We start from the raw sequence: 27,874 nt of genomic DNA, 5'->3' as shown, positions 1-27,874 counted from the left end.
TCCCAGGGCTCAGAGGTTGGCAGTGCAGTGGCCAAACTGAGGTGATTTGTCATTGTGACCTCGTGAGCTCGCTGTGAGACGGCAGGGCAGACCTGACAGGCCTCCCTTACCCTCAGGCCATACTTAGAATTTGGCTTTCCAACCTGCCTTTTTTTCTGCGCACATGGCACTATATGATATCTGTCCCTCTGCATTCAGTCAGATAAATACCAAGAGGTGGGCGAGGAATGGGCCGGGAGGCAAAGAATTTGTTCACGTGTTTGTGGCTGAGGTGCAGCAGATTTAGAGAAATGGTAAACTGAGACATTGATCCAATGGTTTGTAGAAATCAAGAGGATGATTGAACTATAATTACATCAAGATCATAATCATCAAAATCAGATATATTTTATATCTGTTGGATCCAATTCATGCCTGAACTGTAAAACTGTTTTTGCAAAGTTATCTGTGAGGCACTAAATTGCTCCACTTTTGGCTTTATTTCTGGAAATTAACTCTAATAAGAGAATTAAATATTTGCATTTTAGAGAACTATATAACATTGTTATCCAGAGTAACTTGCAATAACAGAACCAGGAGGGTATGGTAATATTTTCCCTCAGAGATTGACTCACGCCTGACTCCATGGGTTAGACAGTTAAATGAGGACTTGATAGGAATGAATAATAGCTTCTTGTCAATGCTTTATTGGAGGCTATATTCAAACACAAATAGTGCTTCTGACCCCATCATGGATAGAATATCTTACTGTATGTTGTTTGTGTAATAACCTAAATAGTCATTGAGTTTTATATTTTCAAAGAAGCTCATTGTAGCATCAGATTCTTTATTTCCCTGTTATTGTAAAGCTTTAGTGAATACTTAGGACGGTGTATTAGAACTTTTGTATGTACAAAAACATAATTAAATATAAGGAGCCATAGAGGAAAAGTAATATTAAGAGAACAAAGCCATACATTTGTGAGACCAAAGTTGAAAAATATGTGAAAACAAAACTCAGAAAAAGTTTGTCAGATAACCTCTTCACCTATCGCTTCAGATGGCACTTGATCATCTTCCATAAACTAACCATGAGCTAACTTTTCCATTATTTCACTTAGACTAAACGTACCTCCTGACAAAGTCAGGCTTCCTTCTGTTACACTTCCGTTCCAAAGTGAAGCAACATGGTTCCTAAAAATAGTTTTCTGAGTTTGCGTTCTCCAAAATTGGCCTTTTTTCTCACAAATTTGTGGTTTTTATCAAAAAAATGTGCAACTTTTTGCTCCCAGGTTTGTTACTTTAATCTTAGACTATTACTCTTCTTCTCCAGCTTCTTTATTTCTTAGTACTGCCCTAATATGCTGTCATAAATTCTCGAATTAGGTTGGTCAATGCCCCCTTACAGCAGTGATCACTCCTCAACAAGAACATCACAAGGGACAACCTGATCACACATACATGTAAAGGATTCCAGCACATTTCACCTCTGCCTGTTGACACTGGTAAAAACGCTATTCTCCATCTCAGGAGCCGGAAATGAATGACCAGGCACAGACGTCGCAGCAGTCTGAGATGCTACTGGGCTCCAAACTTATCTGATGCTAAAAAGTGGAGCAACATGCTGCTCACATCCAAATGTCATATTATGTTTGGTCTGTTTCCATGTCTGAATGGTTTCTATTACTCATAACAATACCAATCTTTTGATACATTTAGTATTTTGGAAAAAATATAAAATCTTGTTAAAATCTCTGTTAAACTCAGAATGCCAAAAATAATTTGTAATTACTGTACATCTGGTCCCATTAAGAAGCAAGCAAGCCATCATGTTTTTCAGCTGTTCTGACCCACAGTCCTTTGCAAAACGGAGAACAAGTTACATTGACGAAAAGAGCTGAAAGATCAGACGGGTGTGATTCAGACTGCAACTCATGCAAACACACTATATCAAAGTTCAAGGCACAATGTTTTCACTAAGTAGAACGTCCTAATTATATTCATACTGAATGCAAAGTACATTCTTTGAACTGGAAGCTGCTTTATGTGCTTTCATAAAAGGTCAAAGTGTGTATTTGGAATGCAAGGCTTAAGTGTGAGAGCAAAGGTTGATTTTCTTACAATAGTATCGAATGAATTTGTTCAGTATCCTCAAAAGAAGCGATGAAATGTGTGTGTCTGAGATTCTGAGGTTCAAGCATTAGCTAGTAGAATGCTTTCCCTACCTTGCTTCACACAGTCATTGATAATAAGGTAAGTACAACCTTCTAGCCAAAACCTTACTACAATGGATCCAACGATTGGACGGTGATTCCACCGTCATTCACTTACCGATAACCGTTATCCGGATTTTGAAAATGTGTCATTGCATGTCAAGTGACACCTGGTGTCAAGCTGCTTTACTGCCACCTACTGTGTTGGAGTGTGAATGAACCACTCTACTACTATTACTACCACTTTTTTAGGCAAATATCTGCGACCCACTGAAAATGTCCTGAAAACGTATCCAGGAAATAAGACCTGGACTGACTCAAAGAAAACAACTACTATAGGTATTCTAGAAGTGGTCAAAGGATGCAGTTAATTTTGGCATGGTTGTGCACTTGTGTTTCATAAGAGTGTGTCTTAGAAATACAAATCTAATCTGTTCCTCCTACATCAAGGTTTACCGTACATCTCTCTCTTTTATATGTCTTACTGTAAACTGACTTAGGGCTGATTTATACTTCTGCGTTGAATCAACGGCGTACCCTACGCCGGGGGTCCGCGTAGCTCCCGTACCTACGCCCAGGGCTACGCACGTACCTGACGTGCACCTCCTCCAAAATGTAACTCCCCGTAGAGCTGACACGGACCGCAAGCCCTGTAATTGGTCCGCTTGGCGGCTTTGTCCTTCCTGCATTCACAGCACTTCCGGGATTGGCCGTGTATTTCATGTCCTCCTCTCTATTCTTCATGTAATCATGTCTGTATGATAAACAGCAACATGTATCAGCTGTAGATTACCATAACATGCTCTGAATCACTGTGGCAAAGTAAACAGAGATCGTAGCAGGGCCGGAAGCAGGCGACCGGCTATCAGAGAGACCGCACTGCCCTCAAGCGTTTCGGCGGGGAGAATTGCTGCGCGACACGGACACACCGGCGCACAAGTATGTGGGGCTCAGGTCTGCGTCAGCCCCTGCTGCGTAGGGGAGACGCAGAAGTATAAATCAGCCTTTACTCTGCTTTCGCTCTCTGTTTCTGAACATTAACCTGTGTAAGATACCTGGAGGGCCCCGTAAATTAAAGGTGAGGAGCTATTTAACACTTTGTGTTGTGGCCCTGTCTTGAACTGTGTCCCCAAGCCAAAGCTACTTAGCCCGTGTCACCCATTTTTTTCATTTACTTCTCAGCTAACCCTTCCCCCTCCCACCACACAAATTCTCCCTCTAAACACAAACAAAATGGGTTGTGTTGCCAACTCTCAAATGGGATCAAACCCAACCGCAGTTAAAAGGCTTAGGTTAATCTGATTTTCTCTGTGGTTCCACCGAAAGCTAGACCTGAGCCAGGGAGCTGACACTCCATGAATGAGACTGGGTGATAACACGGAACACAACAGGAGACAATAGAGTGTTCCTCATTAGCTTCGTATACCAGGTTGATATGAAATATTGAGACTGTGACAGTGAAGGCTGTGTGTAAACAGCATGTGTGTGGGTGTGTGCATGCATGTCTTGATAGCATTGTGGCATACATCTGTGCAGGAGGAGACATGTGTGAGTGTGTTTGTGAGATAGACTGTGGTAAAATGAAAGCTGATTTAAGCAAACGGACCAGCAGACAGGAAATATGGCTGAGATGGCTGCGTTGATGGTAATTTAAGGAAAAGGTTCTTTGTTCCCAGATTGGTGCTGGTCCCCACAATGTCACCGTTCTGTCATAGTCCCCACAAGGCAGCACAAACAAGAACGCATGCACACACACAACACCAAAAACACCATACATACACACGGAACCTATGAACAAAAACAAATTACTTGTTTACTTGTGTTTTCACATAAATTACATGACTGGCATCTTTTAACGTGACAGTGGTCATGATGTCACATGCAGTAAAACAAAAGAGCCCCCAGATTTGGAGACACTAATTTTGAGTTGCTGGACTCTGGTTACCTAAAATGTCACTCTGGTGTTGAGAAATTGTTCTTCAGACTGTTTGTGTGTTCACTTGCTTTTGATGCAGACAGCTTACCTGACTGTTTAATCAAGGTTTAATGCTAATAAATACTCAAATATTGCTTTAACTAAGGTGTTATCAAGGGTTAAATACATTACTAATGTTAGTAAATACTCCATGTGGACAACAACTAATGGTGATACCATATAGAGAAATTGTATTTGATCAAAAAGCTGATGGGCAGTACATGAATTTATTAAAGGTTTCTTTACATTTGGGCGCCGCTTTGCCAAGTGGTTTAATTGGATGCCCCTTAGAGTGAGGCTATAGCCCTCAAGCGGGCGGCTGGGGTTTGATTCCAGCCTGTAACCCTTTTCCTGCATGTCATTCCCTACTCTCTCCCTGTTTCCTGCTTTAACCCCTCTAATAGTCTCTGATTAAAGGCATAAAGACCCCAAATTATACAGTATAATTAGAAAAAAGTTGCTTAACATTAACAAAACATTATTTGCGGGGAGCCGGTGGCCTAGCGGTCTAAGCACGCCCCATACACAGAGGCTATAGTCCTCGTTGCAGAGGTCGTTGGTTCGACTATCGTCCTTGAACATTTGCTGCATGACTTCCCCCTCTCTCTACTCCCCACATTTCCTGTCTCTCTTCAGCTGTCCTATCAATGAAGGTGAAAATGCCCCCCCCCCCCCAAAAAAAATATTATTTGCCCACCATGTTGGTGACAAATATATCGCCAAGTCGGCAAAGTTGGGTAACAAATTCTTGCCCGAGTATCCGAGTTGTTATTCCGACTTTAGCAGGCGTTCAAGTGCATCTTCCAACCAGGAAAGATGTCTGTCCACCACATGAATGCAACAATAGTCTCCATAAGACTATATAGACAAGCGTACACGAAGAACAAAACACTACAAACATATGACTAGCTGTCCTGGGTGTTTGCAGAAGAAACATGGACAATGCCAGTAAATAACAAAAATCCCTCCCAAATAAACACTTAGCATTACGTTCTACATGGCATATGCCTTGCTACTTCACTGATTGCTTGGCTGACTGATTGATATGAAACAAAACATTAGCATTTACTTACATTTAGCCATCAAGTCTTACAATACTGATACCTACAATGCCTGTTGAGTAGTTTTAGATGACTTACAACAGTAACATGACACTAAAAGACCTCTCTTTGTGAAAAGTGTTAATTCCTGAGCATAGCAATTTGACAGCAGATTAAACTGTAGAAATAACAAGAGTTGTGTTCGCTCGAATTAATTCTGCCAGTGTAGCAGGCGAAGGAAGAAGGTGAAAAAGACCATTCACTGAACAAAGCAGCAATAACCCTTCCTTACATCAGATTTGCTTTTCACAAAGGCTGCATAAAGTGAGCAAAGAGCATACTCTTTGTCCCCAGGCATATGCAGAAGGAAAAGGAGGGCAGCTCGCTTGCCTTGATGTCTATTCCAGGTGAAAGACGATTGGACCTAGTTATGCCTATTTCCAAGAGCAGTTGCTCTGTCCAAGTTTTCAAATTGATTAACCATGTTCTAGAGAGCAGAGACAAAATGGTAGCTCACTTTACACTGAAGCATTTGCTGGCTGCTGCTTATATCTCCAGGCTCCTCCTTTGGCAGCTTATTTTACTGAATAAATAAGTGCATCCAGGGAGGCAGCAGACATCAAAGTGCTCGAACATATCAGGCAACAGCTCTTTACCTCAACAGAACCCTCCGTCTGACCTCTGAATTTAGATTGAAAAGTACAAATCCACCATAGGGAATCTTACAAATGTGGGTAACCTTGATGTCAGGACAAGTGTACACAACTATTCATGCTTCTACAGCATACCTTTTTTGTGTCTATCTGACTTTAAAATGATCTGTTTCTAGCAGGAATGGGTCAACAAATATTTCATATTCAGTTCTCCAGTCTCTATCTTTAACTTGTTGTTATGACTTTAGATATTAACAGACCTGCTTTAAGACAACAACACACTGAGCAGGGATTAATGGGGCATTCTCAGCTTCTGTTTGTTGCACTTTCAAGCAGACACTTAGAGAACATGGTTCTGTACAAAGCTGGGCACATTCACAACGTCTGGGTGCATCAATATTTACAAAATGCTTTACGAGGAAATTCCTTCAATATGCTAGGACACTTATCCTCCTCTTTACCCTGAATTGATTTTTAAATGCACACTTAACTCTAGTTTAACCCCAGGCCTGCATTTAAGTTTGGCAATTGCACACTAATGTTGGCCATAATTAAATAAGTTGTCCTGAGACTGTTTAACTCTGTTTTATGAATAAATAAAGAGGGAACGTTGAACAATAGAAAACTAATTGGGCTATGAAAGCACAGCATTGTTCACATGCTGCACTGCAACCAACCTAAAAAAAGGAAAGCCTGTCCCCTGCTCCTGCGTACTCTCCTCCTGTTATTTTGGTTATTAATTAATGAAGCATAACAGCTAAATTAAACCTGTATCAGAATCTGTGTAAGTGTATGTGCTATCAGCTGTTTGTGGGCAGTTATCAGATATCATATTTTAACTGCTATTTAAGAAATTATTTTAGACATTTGAGTCTCTTCATCAACTGACAACAACTCAAAGCATTTTAGTCTAGTTTGAGTCAATGTAAAGTCATTACATTTTAACCATTACTTTCATATTTTCTCTCTATAAACTCGTTCAATCAGCCAGTCAAACGCTGGTATCAAGGCTGTGCCAAGAATTTAAATCTCTACAGCAACATTCTCTCAGAACACTTGTATAATATTCAGATTCCTCACCTAAGTTGGATGATTTAGCCTTGACTCTCCAACCACTGCAGTTCTGCTGTGCTGATTAACTATAGTAAGTAAAGTGCATTTAAGTGGTAATACAGTGAAATGCTCATTACTCCATTACAAAATATTCTCCCCTCGACCACTATGGTGTTTTTTATTTTTCTTGGATTTCACATTAAAAGTGCAATGAACACACGTGGGTTCCTCTTCTTTTGGTGTTGGGTCCTCTATTACCTCTTTTTCGACCAATACTAACCAGGTTGTATTTCCGAGCTGGTGCTCACACTGGTTCGGAGCTGGTTGAACTCGCGAACCAACACGGCATCCGTTTATTTTTCCGCCCGCTCGAGCCCGTGGAAGAGGCATGTCATGACGTCAGATTTACATTACCGCTTTTCCCAGCAGTGCTAGCGCGAACTTCCCTCACAACAACAACGATGGCGGACAACGGCAGCTTTTCTCCTTGGCCGACCACTGCTTTGCCTTGGAATCCATTAGTCTATTTTATTTTTTCACTGCAGGACAATGGCAGAAACATGTTTGGTTTGTGTATCTGATTACGGCAACCCCGCCCCTCGCCCCTGACGTAAGCGGTTCGCGTTTGTAGACCAGCAAAGTGTTGGAGCTGCTCTGGAACTGGTTTTACTGTCCGGGATCCGGTTCACTCACAGTCAAAACACAGCTGCATTGCCATCTCTGACGATATAGAGTTGATCAACAGCTTACTAAATATGCTCTGTAACGCATCACCAAACTAAGAGAAATCAATGCTTTGACACAGATGTGTTAAAGTTAACAACGTAACAACAAAATGGCATATGTCAAATGTTTAACTGGCATCATCTCTGTAGCTTGTTGTGGCTTTGACACTTACAAGCATCTCATAAAAATCGGCAATAAAAACGACAAACATGCATGAAGGAAGTGAGAATCTGTACCCTCGGCACACTTAAGTGACAAAATCAACACTGCCCCTCTCAGTCAGTTCAGCCTGTACAAGAATGCATGGCTTGTGTTTCACAGATTAGATGCACAGTGGGAGAACTTATTGTGGATTTTGAATGTCTTACTCTAACAGTTTAGACTCGTCTCGATAATGAAATGTTTGTCAGAGTTTTTATTATCTGTGATGTATCTCAGGCTTGTCATTGTCTCTTTGTCATGGAAAAAAAGGTAATTGATACCCAATTACTGTCATAAATTTGGGAAACAAAATTAAAACTGTTGGCAGAGGGTCACAATGTATTGCAGGGGTAGATTTGTGAGAGCACAAACATCAAAAACGACATGCAGGATTTCCTAAAGGCAAGTCTTTTCCAAATAAAATCCCTAAAAGTGCAATGCATGGAATTCCTGCCATTCATGGCATTTCAAAGACTGACATGCATTCATCAGGACACAAATACAAAAAAATCAAAATAAATAAAGCAAGATCTCCCTTGAGTTTCAAATGTGGCCAAATTGCTTCAGATCAGGCTATTGCTAAACAATCTGGTTCCCCCTCAGGAGACCAAAGGAGTTTTAGTCAAGGGCATGGTGCCAGCATCTCTGATTTCTGAGAGTATTTTGTATCAGATTTTCACTCATCCGCAGAAAGAAATTCAACAGCATCAAGCTGCCAATTCTGGTTGAAAAGATATTGTGGTTAAACCTTGATCTTTTCATTTCAACAACACATCTTTATACATGAAATAAGAACATGTCATTAGCCAAATTGTAGAACCTGTTCACTTCTCTCATTGATTGAAGGCCAGTAATACAAAGGCTGCATCCTTGTCATTATCCGAGAATAAAGTTCTACAAATAGTCTCTCAGCATCGGCAGAGACGCAGCGAAGCTCCGATTCAAAACATTTTCTTTACAGTATTCAGCCAGTTTTTCCAAAGGCAAAGATGCACTGACTGACAAACTAGTGGGAACCTGGTTTTTTTTTTTGGTATTATTCTGAAAATAACATGGAGGAGAAAATTGTTTCCACCATGCCCCCCAGTGGTTACCCCTGAGGCTGGAAATGAGCGTCAGAAAGCCTCTGACCCAAGGCTAACACATTTTCTTTCAATCTCGGCAGATTCTGACAGCATTACAACAACAACACACAAAGAGAGACCGTGGAGAGGACACAAAAATCAAGGAAAGGGTACAAAAAATGACCCAATATTGTTGGATGCCATTTGTCTGTGGATGCAGATAAATAGTGGATAGAAACAAATAATAAACAGATACATAGGCAGACGTATGGAAGGTCATCCGGAGAGATGAAAGACAGACATCAGAAAAAGCGAAGCTGATGAAATGCTGTATTTTCCTGCATGCACTTTCAAATCTCCATCTTTGGTTTGTAATTTGATGTGAAATATTTCAACGCATTTTCCTCTAATGATAGCAATAAATGCCCTTTTTTCACAATGCTGGAAGCCAGCAATGATCTTTTTGCTGGAAGACTAATCATCTCTGTGTGATTAGGAGCTGAAGGTTAATGTGGGCTCATGCAGATGGGAGAGGGAGAGAGATGGGAGAGGAGGGGATCAGACTAGACAATGTTCTTGAAAAGCCCAGGTGGGCGGGTGATGCTGAGGCACATGGGGGCTATAAGTGGTTAAGAGTCTATGGATCAAGGGGAGGAGAGGCCTGAGCCTCATTACACGTGTAAATGTGACTTCCAGCATGGAGGCCCCACTTTAAAGCTTGGCTTTTTTAATTATTCCTTTGCTCTGCATATGATAATTGGCTCCAACTTAGCCTAGGGCCTGTTGACTATGTAAGGAGGATAAAACACACTAATGACTCTGTCCATTTTTAATGGTGATCACTGCAAAGACCTGTCCTGCTATTAAATTGGGATAACCGTGGTGTTGCCTTTTGTCTTGGTTTTATAAAAAGGCTCCAACTGTTTGATTCATGCTGGCTAATGATCCACACAAAATATCAATCTGTTCTGTATCACTTTTTGTGTGAAATGGCTAAACAAACAAGTAAAACATTTCTATTGATGCCGCTTACATAACAATAGATGAATTGATGATTGATGTTTTTCATGGAAAGCTTTGAAAATTGCGTGAAGAAACTTTTTGGCAGTCATTATAGCTCTAATCCTAAACATCTGATTTAATACTCCAAATCTATCATACTTATTTAAACAACCACATTGCAAACATAGACAGTAATCCAACATTGAAATCAGTGAAATATTAATCCAACAGACTTTTGATCTTCATCCAACATTAAAAAAAAAGGAAATAAATACATTCTTTGGAAAACCATTTGTTTTTGGCTCTCTTTCTGACATTCTCAAATTGTGCCTATGCCCAAAAAGCTGAGTTATAAATTGCCTCTGGTATGAAGTGTCACATAGATAATGGTGTGCGTCTGAAATGATCCAAACCAGAATTAGGGAAATAATGAAGCAGCTACTGAGAGACAGGCTTCTGGGTGTGATGGGGACATAAAGTAAACATAGAAAATATCTGTGATTAAAATTTAAACTCAAGAGTTTCTCGTTGGCTCTTTTTAGGTCATTTGACCAAATCCTATACAGCCACCTGGAATGATGTGACAACAATTCGGTCAGTTACTTGATGCCACAGCAGCTTCTTTTGGATAGAGATGCAGTTTTACTGCAGAAAGTGCTGAAAAAAACAAAAATATTGACTACTAGTTTAGAAAACTTCAGCTGAGACACTGTATGTGTGTCCAAAGCCATGAATTAGGGCCTGTGTCCACCACCAAATTTTGCACTGGCAGTGCCCACCTCCTCAATTTCAGAGGGCTTTTTGCCAATGTTTACTGTTACTATGTTATGGCAGTTGTCCTGTTGCACTTCTACTTCTCTCAGTAGTGATCATTGTGCCTTTTTCATTGCTGTTTTTTTATGCTCTATATGCTTCATAATTTCTGTATTCATGGAAATTCTGAAGTCAACAAAAACAGCGTAAAAAAATTGTGATTATTTCTCCTTTGCCATTGTTGTGGACAAAGTTGATATCAGGAGTCCCGGATGCTGATAATACTGAACTGTTTTGGTTTTGTGTAGGAAATGGGAGCTGCCCTTAGGTGTTGACAGGCCTTAATATCCACTGTTAATACCCACATTACTCCTTGAAATTGTGGTGCTTTGTGATGGTGAAAACAATACGTTTCTACATTTTCTTCAACAGCCATGCTTCTACCAGTAGTGTAACAATTTAGACAAATGAAATATGCCCCAGAAAAAAGGATGCTGATTTTGAACAGAGACCTTCACAGACATTGATCCAAACAGTTTATCCAATATGCTTTTCATTCAAGTCAGATTTAAGAAAATTCTCTTCACTTTGACTCAGCCTATGTGAGAGACTCACTAAAGATCAGGTTACTTTCACAAAAAAGTTTTCAAAATATAGAAATTATGGAAAATGTAGAACCATAAAATACACACATATATACTCCATGCTATGTGGGTATGGATTATTGTTGTTCTTCTTCCTATGGAGTTATTATGACTAATGTACACAGCATGACAAAATCAATGATGTTCCAATACACTAACCACCGCTGAGCACACTTCAGCTCACTTCACATTATTAATCACTTTGAAGTCTGGTAAACTAATTCATCTGTTGTGCTTATTATTGTGTTGGTTTTCTATGCATTTCAGTCCTTATTCAACGAATAGCACATAAGTAGTATGTTTTTTGTAGCCTTGATACACATCCTTTTTGTTATGTAATATTGAGGCACTTGAAAACAGCATTGTACCAAAGCTAACTGTATTCACATAAGTAAAATGGATGTTCAATCTGGGGAGCCACAGTGAATCTGTGAAGCCACAGTGAATAGATCAACACAACATTCATCTTCAACTTGTTGCTTGGCAAACAGAAATCAAGATCGCATGATAGATGGATTGAGTTTTTCTAACGGAGATAAAATGTACTCTTTGTCGTCTGCTTTAAATTTTGATTAAGTAAGAACTTACCTGTCCTGGTTTGGCATCTTCACATATCGAGGCCTCGTATGGTGTGGCCAGTTCAGGGGGATTGTCATTGACATCCAGAATCCGAATGCTCACAGCTGAGTGGGACGCCATGGTGTGGTTATCTACGGGAGAGACAGAAAGAATTTTTTTAAACAACATCTGTCTATCAAGTTTAGAGTGTCAGGAGCTGATTGAGGATGACAATGTAGCTTCTATGGCAACAAAAATAAAATAAAAATCAAGTGGCTAACACTGGATAATTGATCAAAATGGACAATAAGACAGAGCACAATTTAGTCCCGCCTCCGTCGGCTGGGAAAACAATTCATTGCTCTCAATTATCTCTCTATTAGGACAAGGTGCCTCCTTGTCTCCGTGGCTGTTAGCAGACAATAAAAAAAGAATAAAAAGTGCTATGTGCAAGGATATCATTTCAAATGTGTAAAGAAGTAAGAAAGACAGGAAAACTTGTCATTATAAACTAAGCAGATACAGTTAAGACATGAAGCTTTGGCAGTAAAAGTTAGAAGATGTAGGATCTGGTATTCCAAACTTGGACTAAAGAAAAGGTTAGCTATAAAGCCATATCAAATCTTTTTTTGTTTAATGATGATCTCAGCCAAAGATCAGAGATGTTCTGAAGCCAATAAATTCCTAGTCATTTAAACAGGCATATACATTTTGACTAGCCAAACGACTAATGGTAAGGAATTACTCAGAAGACAGTCAGAATTTAAAGCTTTTTTGGATAAATAATGTCAAATTAGTTTGCAGAGTGTGAATAGCATTAGCAGAGCTAGCACCACCCAGCTCTTGGTCCTCCTTCAAGGTTAACGTCCAAATACCTGTGCTGGTTACACATTGCCCCCATCAAGTGATTACGAGATGCCATGTGACATACTGTATGTGCTTGTTTTACATCCAGGTAGTAGAGCATAAAAGCATTATGGCAGTAGCAATAAGTTGAGATATATCCCCCGGCTAGTGGCAGGTGGCAGCACAATATAAGACCGGCATTTGAGGTCTATAATGATAAAAAATAATAACAATTAGTTTAACCGACCAGTAATTTTGCAACAGCAAAGTGAGGGTGACAGCATTCAATTGTTAGTCAACTTAATGCGCAATTACCTACTGGAGGTTAAATCAGTTTTTATACATAAAGTACTTCTGGCCAATCAGTGGAATATTTCTTGAAGAAAAAACAGGGTGACCTTGATGGAATTTCTGTAGTTTTTTAGTACAAGTTTTACTCTTTGGTAGACAAAGAATGCTAAAATATCCACTGACATTAAGATACATGCTCTCTGCTAGTTACAGCCTCTTTATTAGTGTTTCTGCACTAGGTGGGTACAGTTTAGTCATCTTTACAGTCCAAAGATCACGTAAGGATAGCATAGTTACATAAAACCATTGCTGAGTAAAATTTGATCCTGGATGCTTTGTTTCTCATGTACCAGGCTGTCTACAGCAGAGGTCATTTGGTTTTCCATCTTTTCATCATCGAACATCTACCAAGGTCACATAAGGCTCATGTCACTGGTGCTTTATCTTCATAGCAGTGAGTGCAAAAGTATTGTTTCATTTCTGTTTTCTTTCTTTCTATATGTTAAAATAGAAAACACATCAGTCCTTTGACTAAATAGATCCAGTGTCAACAATGATGGGCTGGCATGCAATCTTTTTTTCCCTGTGAGAGGGTTTTTAGACAAGATGTAAAAGTCCAGGGAAAAAAAAACCCTTAATGCTCTTCTTGTCTCCCTTCAGCATGATCGAGACAAGACTAAGACACTCAAATGGAAAAAAATTCCAACAAAGAAGCAGGCTGTTGGTTTGGTATTGTTGCTAAGTGCTGAAGTGTTTTAATCTAATGCCTTCACAAATTGCACCCATTACCTGAATTGCATTTCCTGGCATCAGACACTGACATGAAAATGGCACCAAAGATTCCATTTTTGTCTCCAGATCCTCACTATCTGATGATCACAATGCAGCGTTTAGCTGTTTCAAAGTGCAGGAGGCACACCTCAGCCTGATGATAATGACAAATAAATGCTTCAGACAAAATTACAAATACTGTGCCGACTTTTTATTTCTCATGCCATTTTCGACTTGATAAATCACCAGGAATAACAGCACAACGTACTCTCAAGACATTTGTCTTAATGGGGACAGAATATAAACGTGGGAGTGGAGACATTATATAATTACCACAATCAAAACCCACTTCAAATTAGTATGACTTCTCCTTGAATCTTAATTCCCATTCTTAATATGATAATGTCTGATGAAGTTTTCATTTTACCCATAAAACACTGCACTGTACAAAAGGGAGCCAGAGGGGCCTTGTGTATGTGTGCAGAAGTGTGTGTGTGTGTGAGGGTTGAGTTAGGGGGAAAAAAGAACAGAGAGAGAGAGAACATTATCTCCATGTTCAATGTGTGATCTGGTGGCTTTGAGTGCTGGTCTGGATATCCTGGTTAATTAGAGTACATAGCTTATGAATAAATCAGTATACACAGCTGTCACCACACAGTTCATGCACCCTACAGAAAATGCTACAACATGCAGTGACTGACAATAACCCAATGAGAAAAAAAACTCACAAATTAGTTCAGTAAGTAAGAGAGCTCGACTGAATACATTTTAATTCTTGTAATTATGCTAATATAGTGGATAATAAACTGTAATCAGTAAAGTGCTCACTCTTTAGAATGAGTACTTTGGTATTGTGAAAACTACTGATGCATGTATATGTGAAATCTAAATTAACATTGTGAAGTGATCCAGGTTAGCTTTTTAAATTTTAATACATGGTTATTAGTAATATTAGCTGTTAATTGCTATTAGAGAAATCCAATATGCAAAAATGTCTTTTACTTTCTTGGGAAAAAATAGCTCCACATCCTCTTGAAGCTCCTTCAGTCCACTAAATCAACTCTTCATTCATAAACGTATTCTTGACTTTGTAATACAATGTTCTCTGCAGTGTTTGCAAAGAATGTAACCTTGGGATGTTTGAGATAAGTGCCCAGCCAACAAGTTTGTACAACAACTATTCAAACAAAAATAACTCCTACTGTTTGTTTGACAGGATGTCTTTATCACAGCATTATAGACACATTTGAAATACTAAAAGAAGAACGGTACAACCACTAATTTTTCAAAAAAAAAGTTGGGAAACTTTGATAAAGGTTGATAGTAACAGATTGTGATGTTTCTTAAATTATTTAAAGCCCATATTTAACTGAAACCAGTGCAAAGACAACATATCAGACATAGAAACTGAAGAGTTGTAAATTTGATGCAAGCAACATGCTGCAAAACAGTTAGCACAGGGGCGTGTATATCAAGGTGTTGTATCAACTCTTCTTTTAACAAAAATTATGCTGCTGAACAGCTCAGGGTCTCCTTTGTTGTGTTCTTTGTTTCATGATGTGCTATGTGGTTTGTGGTTTGTGATCTTCTTGCTAAAGTATGAGAGGTCTTCCTTGAAAGAGGCATTGCCTGTATGGCAGCTATGTGGCTCAAAACCTGTATATATATCGTTGAGCATTAAAATATCCTTATCAGATGTGTAAGCTAATCATTTCAAGGGCACTTATCATCCCGCTACCATCACGGATGCTGGCTATTGAACTTTGCACCTAGCTTTTTTTTTTTAGAGTGGAGGGTGTGGTGTCCATGGTTTCCAAAAAGAATGTGAAATTTAGATTGTCAACTACAAAATAATTTTCCACTTCGCCTCAGTCCGTCTTCAAAGGGTCCAGGCACAGAGAAGTCATGGCCGTATCTGTATCATGTTTATAAATGATCTCCTCTTTGCATAATATAGTTTTAACCTGAGTTTGTGGATGCAGCAACAAATTGTGTTCACAGACAACCATTTTTGGAAGTAATTTTGAGCCTATGCAGGGATTTCCACTGCAGAGTATTGTCTGTTTTTGATGCAGTGCCACCTGAAAGCCTATAAATCACAGCAATGCAGAGTTGCTTTTTGGCCTTTTCCTTTTTGTTTTTCTCCAGATTCTCTGAATCTTTAATTATATCATGTTTTGTTGTTTCTGTCCCAACATTTTGAGACGTGGTGTTGGAATCAAATTTAAAATGAACATATTTTCTTAAACAACAAAACGTTTCAGAGTCAATATTTGACATGTTGTTGTTACACCGTTTCTATTAAATACAGGCTTTAAATAAAATGAATATTATCAAATGCTATTTTATCAACATTTTATACAGAGTCCCAACTTTTTGGGACTTGGGGTTGTATTATTTTCATTGTCACCTTTATTGCTAATCACCTAGTGTTAAATCCTTGAATCAGATTGGTCAACCCACAAAAATGGAAGTTATTTCTAATTAAGACCCCTTCATGTTGGGATACTGCTCAAATTGTAAAGATTCTAATTTGCATGACCACCTGCTCACTATATATTCTCATATAACACTACATTATCTCTTATGTAAGTATTTAATTTTCTGATGACTGATTATGATTATTATTTGTAATTGTTGTTTTTTCTTATGGTGGACTTTTATTTAGTTATTTGTTGTCATGTTTTGAGGGAGAAGGCATTATGTTCATACTTGACTTGACTAGTAACACTGGAGAATGGACTGATGTCCTCAGAAAAACGCTCACCTCTCTCTAGGGTAGGTTGTTTATTCACAAGGACTTTAAGGTCTCACTGGTCACTTCCCTTTTAATGTGTCTTCTTGAGCTATTTTCGGAATTATTGTTCTGTAACGAGGACATTGAGGCTCAAAAAGTGACATGTTTGGAGGCGTGTTTGATTCTAATGAAATTTCCCCTAAAATCAGCTGTGTAATTTGCTGCTTCCTTGCTCTGTCTCGGCTCCACCCTGTTTCCACTCTGTTGCCCATATTTGGACATTTTTGCTCCAGCAGCTTGCAACGGGAATGATTTTGAGGGAAAGCTTCTAGCTTCAAAAAGTACAACAGAAGCCTATGGGTGAAGGCGGCATTATGTCTATGATTTTCTTCCGTCTAAGAGCAGAACGGATGACAGGATGGAGACAGCTGTCATACAAGCTAGATAGAAGAAAAACACAAGACAGGTTTACAAAAGACAGCGAGGCAAACCGCTAATCAACACAGTTCTGCAGACACATTCTCAAGCTCCCTGTCTAAATGCTCAACATTGGCACAGCTGCCACTGAGAACACTAGTCTCAACTAATAGCATAATCCTCACATCAATGCAGGGTTTTAATTGACTGCTTTTTGCCAGAGCAGCAAGAACATAAATGCACATAGAGCTCCACGGCGCTACATATCTCCTCTCTTCTTCATCCTCTAATTTCATCTTCACATTGTGCTTCGGTCCCCGCTTTGCCAGAATGAAACCCAGCAATCATCAGACGTTACACATTTCACTTTCCAATTCCCAGAGTTGAAAACAGATAAAACAATGTGAGAATTCCACGCCTCTACCATACCCAAACCCTCTCCATGGGGAAAACGACTTATTCAGTGAGACAGGTTCATTCATCTGGACCAAGTGGTGCTGTTCTAAATCTGTCTGCAGATAGAGAAGATGAATAAAAGAATCTCAACAGATTACTGGCATGCTCTGCATCTGTGCAGCACTCACCAGCTGTTACAAATCTTTCAGTATGACGTAGTAGATCTCTGAGGCACTGAATTAAACTGACAAAACTTCAAGGAAGACCCAGAGAGGAATAGAGAGTGTGCGTGCATGTCTGTGCATACATGTGTCTGTGGATGTGTGTCGGGAGAGTCATATTCCCTATGACAAAATGTTCATCTACTCTGCTGGAGGAGACAAGTTTGCTTTAAAATGTCACTTTAGTTAGGCAAGGAAAATGAGGATACAAATGTGTTCAACAGTCTGGTTCTGGTCTCTGTAGTGAGACAGAGGCTCGCACATGTAGGCACAGAGGCTACAAAATATTACGATCATTTTTCTCTTTATTAATGTCTCAGCAGTGTTCGATGTATACCTCTTCAGTATGGATTGACTTTTCTGCCTTTAAAGTAAAGCTGTAAACTGCTCCCATGTAGACAAACTAAAACATTCCAAAAACCTCTGAAGACACTCAAATATTGAGACTATTTACTAAAATGATTAAATCACACAGTAGCACATACAAAGAAAAATAAAATGTCACAATCATCCCCTCATATTCAAAAGGTTTTCATACAAGCTACTCGATTCAGGCGCTCATTCCCATATGCAGGGAAAAACTCTCATTTCCATTACAATGCTCAGCCCATAAATAAGAACAAATAATTTGCAACATTTTCAAGATTAAACAGGTTTAGGCAGTAGGAATACACAAAGGTGATTCAAAACATGCTTTTAAATGCATAGGTTTTTCTGTGCTTTTCATGAGGCCCTGCTTTTCATTCTTTCCATCACAAAGAAAACCCCTCCAGGAAATAATGCCAACAACAATCTCTCCTAACCTGTCACAAAACACACAAAATACACATACATGTACTGCACATGAGATTTTCCAGTCCTAACACAACATGCTGTTGTGATGCTGCCCATGTTGACATGCACAATAATGCACAATACAGCTTCAGAGAGACAGCTTGCAGGGTATGAAACTAATCAACTAAGTAACCAATAAGAGCAGCACAGAGACGTGATGAATATGAGAATTAACATATTAAATGATTGCTTTCCAAAGAGCTTCCACAGCACCTACATTAGTTCTTTAATCTCAGAACCATGGTCTACCTACAGACTGATTTTGAACAATTTTACAAATGCCAATCCTAATCTAGTATTGGCTATTTGACATGTCAAAGGCAGGACTTGTGTTCAAATCAGTTACTTGGGCTGTGTTGTAACAGACTGGCATTTTCTTTTTCTAGTGCCTTCAGATGTGACTTTTAGACAAACATCTTTTTACATTCATCCAGAAATAAGCTAAGAAGATGTATAAGTTGCCACTCTGTTTTGTTGTTGTGCCATTAAAGTAAATAGCAAAGACAAAGAGGGTAAATGCTTTAAATTTGTGTTCTATATTGTGTACTCTGCCAACTGGGGACCATCCGTACAGTACATTAAACATTTGAAAGCTGCTTGTTGCTGTGCCACTTTTAATTGCTTAAATCATACAAAAGTACATGTCCTACACCTGTTCACTAAGCTGAATCACACCTTCAAAAGCTTAATCATCAGATAGAGCTAAAATCACTCAAAGAAGGCCTTGAAATTTTCTACAACTGATCGTAAGCAAATGTGAGGCTATTCTTCCCCCCCCCCCCTTCAACGGCCTTCCAAAGTTTGTTCAACTCCTTTTGCTCTTCCAGTTTTTCATCAACATTAATTGTTTTGAGAAAATGTTTCCGTGTGTTTTTTTTTTTACATCATAATTTTCTCCCTTGAGAAGTTTGTTACAGTCCAACAAAAAGCCTTGACAAAGTTTCATTCTAATGCTCCAAATGTGAAATTGTCCTAGTCATAAACCTCTTAAATGAAGTTACTAAAAGGACAGCGAGGGTATATTTCCTCATGTTTCAACCCTTCCGGCAGCATCACTTTGCTCTCATTCTAAAGGAATTCACACAGTCTCAAGTGAAGTGCCATGTCAAGAAACGTGTCGTGATGTAGTACATGACTGCTTTGTCAATAAAACTCTTATGGAACAAGCAACGCTGCCAGATTTGACCTTTAGAGAGAAAATCCTCAACATCTTTTGTTCAAAAATAAGAAGCTGGCAATGATCATGACCTCAGAGTGTCTACCAACCCACCTGCTGATGACTCAAAACTGTGAAGGGGCACCATTATACAGACTATGCAGCACTTATTTTGGTCTTGGCAACAAGGTGCAGTCTGGGTTTTGAAATCTCTTTAAATGCTTTCTTGAGCAGAAACATATGCTGTTTTGATTTCAGGCTGACTCTGGTTCTGTGCTCATTGAAGTCTATTTATAAGGCAGCTGGTTTGGGTATTCTCCACAAAAAGTGGCATCAATGTTGGTTTGGATTTTTATTTAATACTTCCACATCCATTCACTGGTGTATTTAAGGAAAATCTAAACGAGGAATCAGCTCGACTTTCTTAAAACGATTATAAATATTAGTCTTGACCTTCACATGCTGAGATGCTCACCACAGGGATTTTCAGGGGTTGACAAGGTCTAGGGGAAAGATGAGACCAGCTGGAGCTTCAGTAAGGGTGTGTGTAAGGAATGACACAGGAGTACCCAACTGTGTGGTACATGTTAAAGTTCTACTTTACTTTTCTGGCTGCTGTAATGTTTGTCATCTTGTGTTTTACAAGTAAATAAACCACCAGGCTGGTGACATGAGGTTAAATACAAACACTTTGTAATTGTTAAACCTTTGGGGGAATAGTTTGACCGTCCCTTTTTCTTCAAGATGTTAGCATTTGTCCAATTGCACAGTTTCTTAGCAAAAAAGAAAAATTAATCATTTACACAGTCTAGCAAAACTTTTGAAAGTCTGACTGTGCGGTCAGCAGTAAGACTTTGGTTTTACCGTATAGGTGTGGTGTTGTTGGGACCATTCCATTTCACTGTGCCTCTGTGGACACAAGCTAGTTTTTTGTAGGGCTAAATTTTCAATTCAATATCCCGGATTTGTTCAAACAAATCAAACATGGGGATGTAAGTCTTGCTCTTGCTGCAGATATTTGATAGCAGTTCTGGTTATCTTCCATATGGCACTCACACAAAGAGTTAGACTGGCCATACTCTACCCACAGTCCCATTCACCAGCATGCAGGGTAACAGGGTAATGATAGATTATTTAAAATCTTTTAAAAAGTTATAGGTTAGTCCAAGAACATTTTTGGGTAAACTAGGGAGAGCCAAATGCTGATGACAAAGTTGATGCCAACTGCATTAACACTACAAGACAAACAGGACAATTTAGGCCCTATTCCCCCCTTGCAACTAAACATCCAGGTCCCCATTTTTTGATGTTCTTATCTTGCCAGATGTTCCTGTGGTGTGAAGTAGGCTATGTCAAGAGGGATTTTACTCCCCCTATTCTGCTCAGAAGAAGATCCTGGCTGCACTCATTTGAAATCGTAAATATTAAGCGTGTTCAATGTTTACAATCTGATATCCAGCTGCTACAGATGTGCCAGACTCCAGCTGCTATAACTTCTGCTATCCATCTCACCACTATCATCCCCCTCTCTCTCTGCATCTTCCTCTATCCCTCTTTTCAACCCCATCACAGTCAAGGCAGATGGCTGTCTAACTCGAGGTCCTGCTCAAGGTTTCTGCCTGTTAAAGGAAGTTTGTCCTTGCCACTGTAACTTGCTAAATGCTGCAAAGTGCTCTGCTTATGGTGGATTAAGATGAGATCAGACCTGAGTCCTGTCTGTAAGATGGGACTTGATCTTATTCTGTCCTGATGTTGGGTCTATGTTAATAATATACCATTATTTAGACCAGAGTTTTTTGGTAAGCGTCTTGAGATAACGTTTGTTGTGATTTGGAGCAACATAACTTAAGATTGATTGATTGATTTACCATTTAATGAAGGTCTTATTCAATAACAGATTGGATATTTACTAAATTCAAGAACTACCTTTATTAAAGCTTTGGTAATTAGTGCAGTAATGTGATCACAAACCTGTTAAGTGGGAAACATATGAATTTTGTTGTTATTAAAACTCCCTCCAATCTTCAGATGGACAACAAAGAAATCAAGAAAAATGACAGCTTCTAATTCATCTTCGTGAAGACCACTATTCCAGGAACCCTAACACACAACAACCCCCTTTAGATGAACCTGATGACAAAGACACTCTTATGTAACCATGCATACTAATAATCAGAGACTAACACAATGCAAGTGAGCAACTGTGTGGCCTTCAGTGCCAAGCATTTCCCAAACATGCACTATGCATGACCACTGTTGACAAATTAATTATGACATATCAGCAAATGTAGACATTTAGGACATGTGAGTGATTATGTAACAGGACGGAGCAGCAGGACAGGTCACAGCCTCTGGTCCCTGATTACACATGATTATGTCTCCTCACTCCTGTTGGCAGATGTGTTTTTCACTATAATACAATCTACTGCATTTATACAAACATTGCATCCTTCATCCCAGTCCTCTCATAACTCATGAGTGAAAAAAACAGCATCTTTTGTTCTGTCGGTTGTCACAAATTATCCTTTCATTCTGTCTCCAAGTTGAAAGTTAACTCCACATTGTACCACAGAGGACTCGCTATTTCTCTTGTTTTGTTTGCTGTTTAGATCCATTTTCTTTTCACATTTCCCAACTTTGATTGAAAAGAGACGCTTATCTCCCTTCACAATGTTGCAACAAGTATGTGATTCATTTGGATAGAATAATGTTCTGAGGCCTTAAAAAAAAAATCCAGCAGTGTGCGTTTGTTCACCGAACAGAAAATGAGAAAAGTTATGCAGTAGAAAATGCCTCCTCGCTGCAACAGTGCAACAGATAAAGACTTTCCAGCTACTTCCATATCTGTTCGCCCTCGAGGTGATGCTCTTTTTTCAATCTACCTGTCTGGGGTAAAAAAGCAGTTCTGCACAGTGATATCATACTCCCTATCTTTTCTAGAAAATTATATGTCACTCTAACTTAACCTGATATGCTTCTATGGAGGAGACTGTCAGGAAGTAAGAGTGCCCCAGCTAGTGACAGAGCAGGTAAATGCACCTTCCTGTACTGAGGAGATTCTGTGTTGTCTTAGAAGGAGGACAAGCACAGGTGAGAGGTTGCTTCTTTTATTTTTACAGTGACAATGTTTGCAGGAAGAGAAGCTAAAGGAGGCTATGTTTAATTGGGTGCATTTGAAGACATGAGGTGTGCATGCATGCTTTTTTATATCAGATTGGTGGGGTATCATCACAGCGCAGTCTGCTCCTAGTTGCACTTGAACTAAAACATCTTCACTTAGTACGCCAACACATGTGCGGTAATTGACATTTAGTGTGTTGCTTGCAGTTTTTGTAGCTGGGGTTAATCCTAGGCAGGAATTCGGAGCACGTCACAAAGCTGTTGTTACTTGTCCAATACTGATAAAGTGGCAATACAGAAGTTCAAAGGTCAGAAATGGACTGGGGGAATAATTAAGGGTTGCGCCACAAAACTCCAGTTATAACAATATGTGCAGACAGGTTGACCTTGTGGCCTCTGCAGCCATAATGAGCAGAGGGACCCACGAAAAAAAAGAACAAAATCATTATGGAGGGAATGAAGTCCTTCCTTTAAAAAAAACTCCATCGAGCCGCTTCACAAGTCTCATCCTCCCTCTTTTCCCATCTCTCTCACGGTCCTTTTTTCTCCCTGTCTTTTTTTTTTCTTTCTGTCTCCTGATTGAGCGTTCAGGACTCAGCTAACTTAAAAAAAAATTTAGTCTGGATAGGAATTCTGCAACGTTGACCACTGACTCTGTCCATCCCGATGCTTTCTAAGACGGCAATATGAGAGGCTTTATCTATCAAGTGCAGCCATGTGTTTATGTCTGATATGGGAAGGGTTAGGGCCCGCTTTAAATGTTCAATTAACATTAAAATGTGACTATGACATAATGCCAAGCACAAAGAGACAGGGCACAAAGGCACCCAAATTGCTCTGGGAATTACAGTGAGAAAAAACAGACAAATTTTTCCAGAATGTTTGTGGTGGGTGACCGCTTTAGATTCAGTTTAGGCCGTATTGATTATTGGAGTAATCGCTGTGGGAGGTTTTATGAGAGAGGAACAAATATGAGGATATTTTAAATCAGTTTTGTTTACGTGGATTCTTTTCCTCCTCCCTCTCATGTGCGATGGTGGTTACCGGCTTAGATGCAGAATGCAATCTCCACTACTTTCACTGCAATCCCAAAAGCACTTCATCTGTATGAGATTGAAAAAGTGAGGAACACCAGGCCTCCTCCTTTCTCAGTTTACTTCTAATGGTATAGTAATAACCTCCCAGCTCCCCAAAGTTATTACTTTCTTCATTTTCTCTGCAGTGACAAAAGGACCCAATGAGATGAGAATATGTAAGCTTGTCCTTCATTTTCAGTGATGTGTTTGTCAGCTGTAAGATGAGCGATAAAAAGATGACTGTGTTTACACCCTGGTGTCAGAGAGATAACACTTCATTGATGGCTATCAACAAGGAGTCATGATGGCTTGATGGGTTGACAGAAAATATAAATCCAGCTCAGTGCGATTTTACAACTGACCAGTTTTGCTGTCTGTGAGGTTGACCGATACACAGTAAGGATACGTGTGTCAAATAGTCAAGATAATGACATTTTGAAGACTGTCGGATTGACTGATAGATCTCGCTGACAGATCTAAGAGCTATTGGACTAAAAACTTACAGTTAAAGCTCCTGTGAGGAGTTTTAGTTAGTTATGAAACAGACTGAAATGAATACTGCTGCCTTTGTATGACCTACAAAAGCAAACAAGATCATCAGCATAAAGATCAACTATCATATATGCTTATTTTGAATGATTAAAACCCTGTTAGCAGGGTAGGTGCCAAAGTGGTTTAAAGCACAATGCTGAGAAAGCCTTTGTTTCATATCCTATGGCCCACTCTTATGAGTGGTACACTGAGAGTTGAAGAGAGCAGGATTACATAAAAAAGGAAAAAAAATCAACAAAGAGGTAGGACGACCACTTTGTCCACAGAAGGCGCCAAAATCAACTCAAACTAAAAGTCCTGCACTGAGCTTTGATATACAAGATTCAAGTAGACTATTATATATTTTCTAAAGATGAGCAAAACCATTCAGAGAATGAATTTCCAGGGGTATTACAGTTTTCCTTCTTGTGGTAGATAATGGCTATTTAAAAAAAAACAGACAAAACCCTGAATTATTCATGAAAGCAAGGTTTTGTTCACTTTTGAATAATTGGCCTCAAAGGAGGAAAAAGATTAACTGATTAGTTTTAATGAATAAAGCTTTCATTTAGTACATATCCCCATGGTTTTGCATTGCAGACAACCAGTATTGTTATTCCTACTGTTTTTGTCAAGCACCCTCCAATTTTTAAGATTATCCTCCAGTCCAAATACAGCTAAAGTGACCCTGAATTATTATTAAACCACAGTGCTTCGAAATCGGGCTCCAAATGTTTGTAAACCTGTTTTATTTGGGCCCACAGCAGTTTATGTAATGATGACTGAATGGGTTTAGGTCTGTCATTTGTCAGTCTATTTTCTCCAGTTTAGCTGATTTTCTGTGGTCCAATTCCAAGAGCGCTAACCCTTTACTTGACTTCTATTTCTGTCTTCAAGTTCAAAGAATTGCTTTATAACAGCAACACAACTTTTATTTTCAGCTTGTTAGAAGCTCTGCACTCAACAGGATCCTGCTTCAAAGCCCTGATTTTACTGTGATGATCTTCTTCCAATGTCCTTAACTATTGATCGTTGACAGTGGACAACATGCCTTCCTTTCCGCCCATTGTGAGATGTGAATTTATCTTACTGATAGAACACTAGAAACACTCAGGTGGGTAAAGTCCACAGCAGAAACAGATTCTTGTGTTACTTTGAAGCAGACACTCATGGCTATAAGAAGTTCAATGACTCTTATGTTTGTGTACAGAATGTTGCAGGAGCTTACATTGGTCCCCTTAGCTGTCAATTTAACATCAAACAACTGATAAAAGCTGAACATATCAGAATGTATGATAAGAACTAACTACAATGACAGAAACCTTGTTCGAGAAAAATGTACAAGACACGTAAATTCAATTTATAGTTGACCAATGTTCCATCTAACATGATGGAGGCGTGGTTTATGACCTATGCTGCAGCCAGTCAGCAGGGGGAGCTCTAAATCTTTTGGCTTAAGTCCAAAGTTCTGGCTCTGATGTTCTCTATTGACAGTATTGTTAACATTTCTGAGTCTATCTTGCCTATTAACTTGAGATTAACATTCATCCTGTTGTCTTTTTCCCTTTGACTTGATGAAAAATTTGCAGATAACCATTCATCTGATTATTTTTCATCTCAAGTCTTCGTACAATGTTGGCAGGAAAATTAGGTTCATGCAAGTTATCACATGACTTGGAGTCATGAAGTCAGAGGATGTGCAAATTAACATTTCCCTGCAAGCATTTCCTTTGAACATTTGAGTAGAAAGCATCCAGATTAAGGAGGTGGTTGGTATAAATAATGATAATTTCCTATAACTAATATTAGCACAAATTGAAATAAAATACGAAACACTGATTTAGCATCTTCAGTGTACTGGATAGACAGGTAATATATAAATCTCATATGCTCCTACATAATGTTTTGAGTCAAATCATTCTGACAGCATGTTTGCATCATGGACAGCTGGATACATCTCCCCGAAAGCTATTAAAACCATAACTGTGGACATCTGCCATGGGCCTCCTAAAATGCGTGGGCCCTGGTACATTGAAGTGGCTGCCCAATACGTACACCACTGCTATTAACAGTTTTATCTCTTAATTTTTAGCACTTTTTCTTTGTTTATTTGTCACTTTCAACCCTTTTAATTGTCAGTCTGGTACCACTGAGCATTGTTTGTTCCTGGTTTCGAAAAATATAACTTTTTTCCTCCATAATATAGAAGACCATTCAAAATAGAGTAGTTCTCTGAGACATGGGGCTGGACCAGGTAAAGATCCCATGAAAATGTTGATGTCTGCCACAACTTAAACAATCACTGGAGCATGCTCTCGTATGTTTGAATTATTAAAAAATGAATTCCATAAAAAACAAAATACTTTGTATTTGACCTGTTTAGAGTTGCTGGAATTTGTGTGTTTTTTTTAGTTCTAGATCAATTTCTATCCCTTCCACTTACTGTATCTTGTTCACACATGATGTATTTTGTTTACAATAGAACCTCGTGTCGATTTCCTACCACAGTGCATTATTATTTTCCACTCCTAGTGTTTGTCAAAGCCAAACAACAAGTCTGCAACAGTCTGCTGCTGAAAATGTGCCAAAAGCTTTGGTAGCTAATGATGCACAGCAGTTGAGGATGTCTGTCACCCCTTATCACCTCTGGTGGGAGTCTGATAATGTTGGACAGCTAATTCAACTTGTACCGTCTCCATCACTGGCAAGCACTGGGTTGCAGACAAAGCTTGGCAATCACCAGAGACGTTTTCACTCTCTTCTTCATGACTTTTTACTCTTATCAAAATTTGGCTTTGGATTTTATTTATTTTTTAAAAGAAACTGTTCTGTTGGTGATTTTTTAGTCACTCCTCAACTTTTCTGTCATTGATTTCAGAACTTTTTCAATGTTTTAAGATCGGTAATTGCGTTTCTGTACATTTTCACGGATACATTTTAATTACTTGCTGACTTTGCTGCTTTTACCCAGATGGAACACTTATTCAAGTCTCTGTCTTGATGGGTTCAGATCCAAAAGTTAAACACACACTAAAAGTGTCAAAACTCGCCTCAATTACCACCATTTTCCTTCCAGACAGTGCCAGCTGGAGTTACTATTCTTATTACTTGTTGATCTGCAGAGTTTTGTTTTTTTTTCCCAGAAACTTTTGGAAAGTGTGTCAGGGTGAATAAGTCCAACTCTTCCCAGCAGTATGAGGATGTACAAATCCAATGTGTGATAAGCTCAAGTTAAAATCTGAAGCAATGTACCTGCTTCCACAGCCTTCACAGTGATATTGTGCCAGCCTGCAGTCTCTCGGTCCAAAATCTTGCCCAGGGTGATGGCACCTGAATCCGGGTCAATGTAAAAGATCATCTCCTGGTCCGTGGACCGATCGATGGAGAACCTGAAAACAAAGACAGAAAGAATAACACACATATAAAGAGATAGAGGCAGAGAGGATGGTACGAGTATTTGGTCTCTTGGTCTGAGACACAGTCACCTAAAACTAGAGATTTTCATTGACACGGAAGATTGTGGAAACAGGATTACTGATTATTTGACCCGCAAATTCAAACGCCTTGTTGCTGAAAGCTGCTAATTTAAAGTTTTAAATAATGTCTGTTTGGAAAAG

The 27,874-nt window shown here is 39.1% G+C and overlaps 1 protein-coding gene across 4 annotated transcripts in view; it reads right to left on the bottom strand.

Moving 5' to 3' along the window:
• Nucleotides 1-27,874, bottom strand: part of LOC117819899 (cadherin-22-like) — a 357,260-nt gene that overhangs the window by 30,318 nt on the left and 299,068 nt on the right. For all 4 annotated transcript variants that reach the window (XM_034693427.1, XM_034693417.1, XM_034693444.1 and 1 more), the window contains 2 exons: nt 27,510-27,646; nt 11,892-12,013 (listed from right to left, as the gene is read on the bottom strand). In XM_034693427.1, coding sequence (XP_034549318.1) covers nt 11,892-12,013; nt 27,510-27,646 — 259 coding nt within the window. The remainder of the gene's footprint in view (nt 1-11,891; nt 12,014-27,509; nt 27,647-27,874) is intronic.

Source organism: Notolabrus celidotus, chromosome 1 (assembly GCF_009762535.1).
Source record: "Notolabrus celidotus isolate fNotCel1 chromosome 1, fNotCel1.pri, whole genome shotgun sequence".
In the NCBI taxonomy this organism is placed as follows: Eukaryota; Metazoa; Chordata; class Actinopteri; order Labriformes; family Labridae; genus Notolabrus; species Notolabrus celidotus.
Note: the sequence above shows the minus strand (reverse complement) of the source record. Positions and strands in the feature narration are given on the sequence as shown.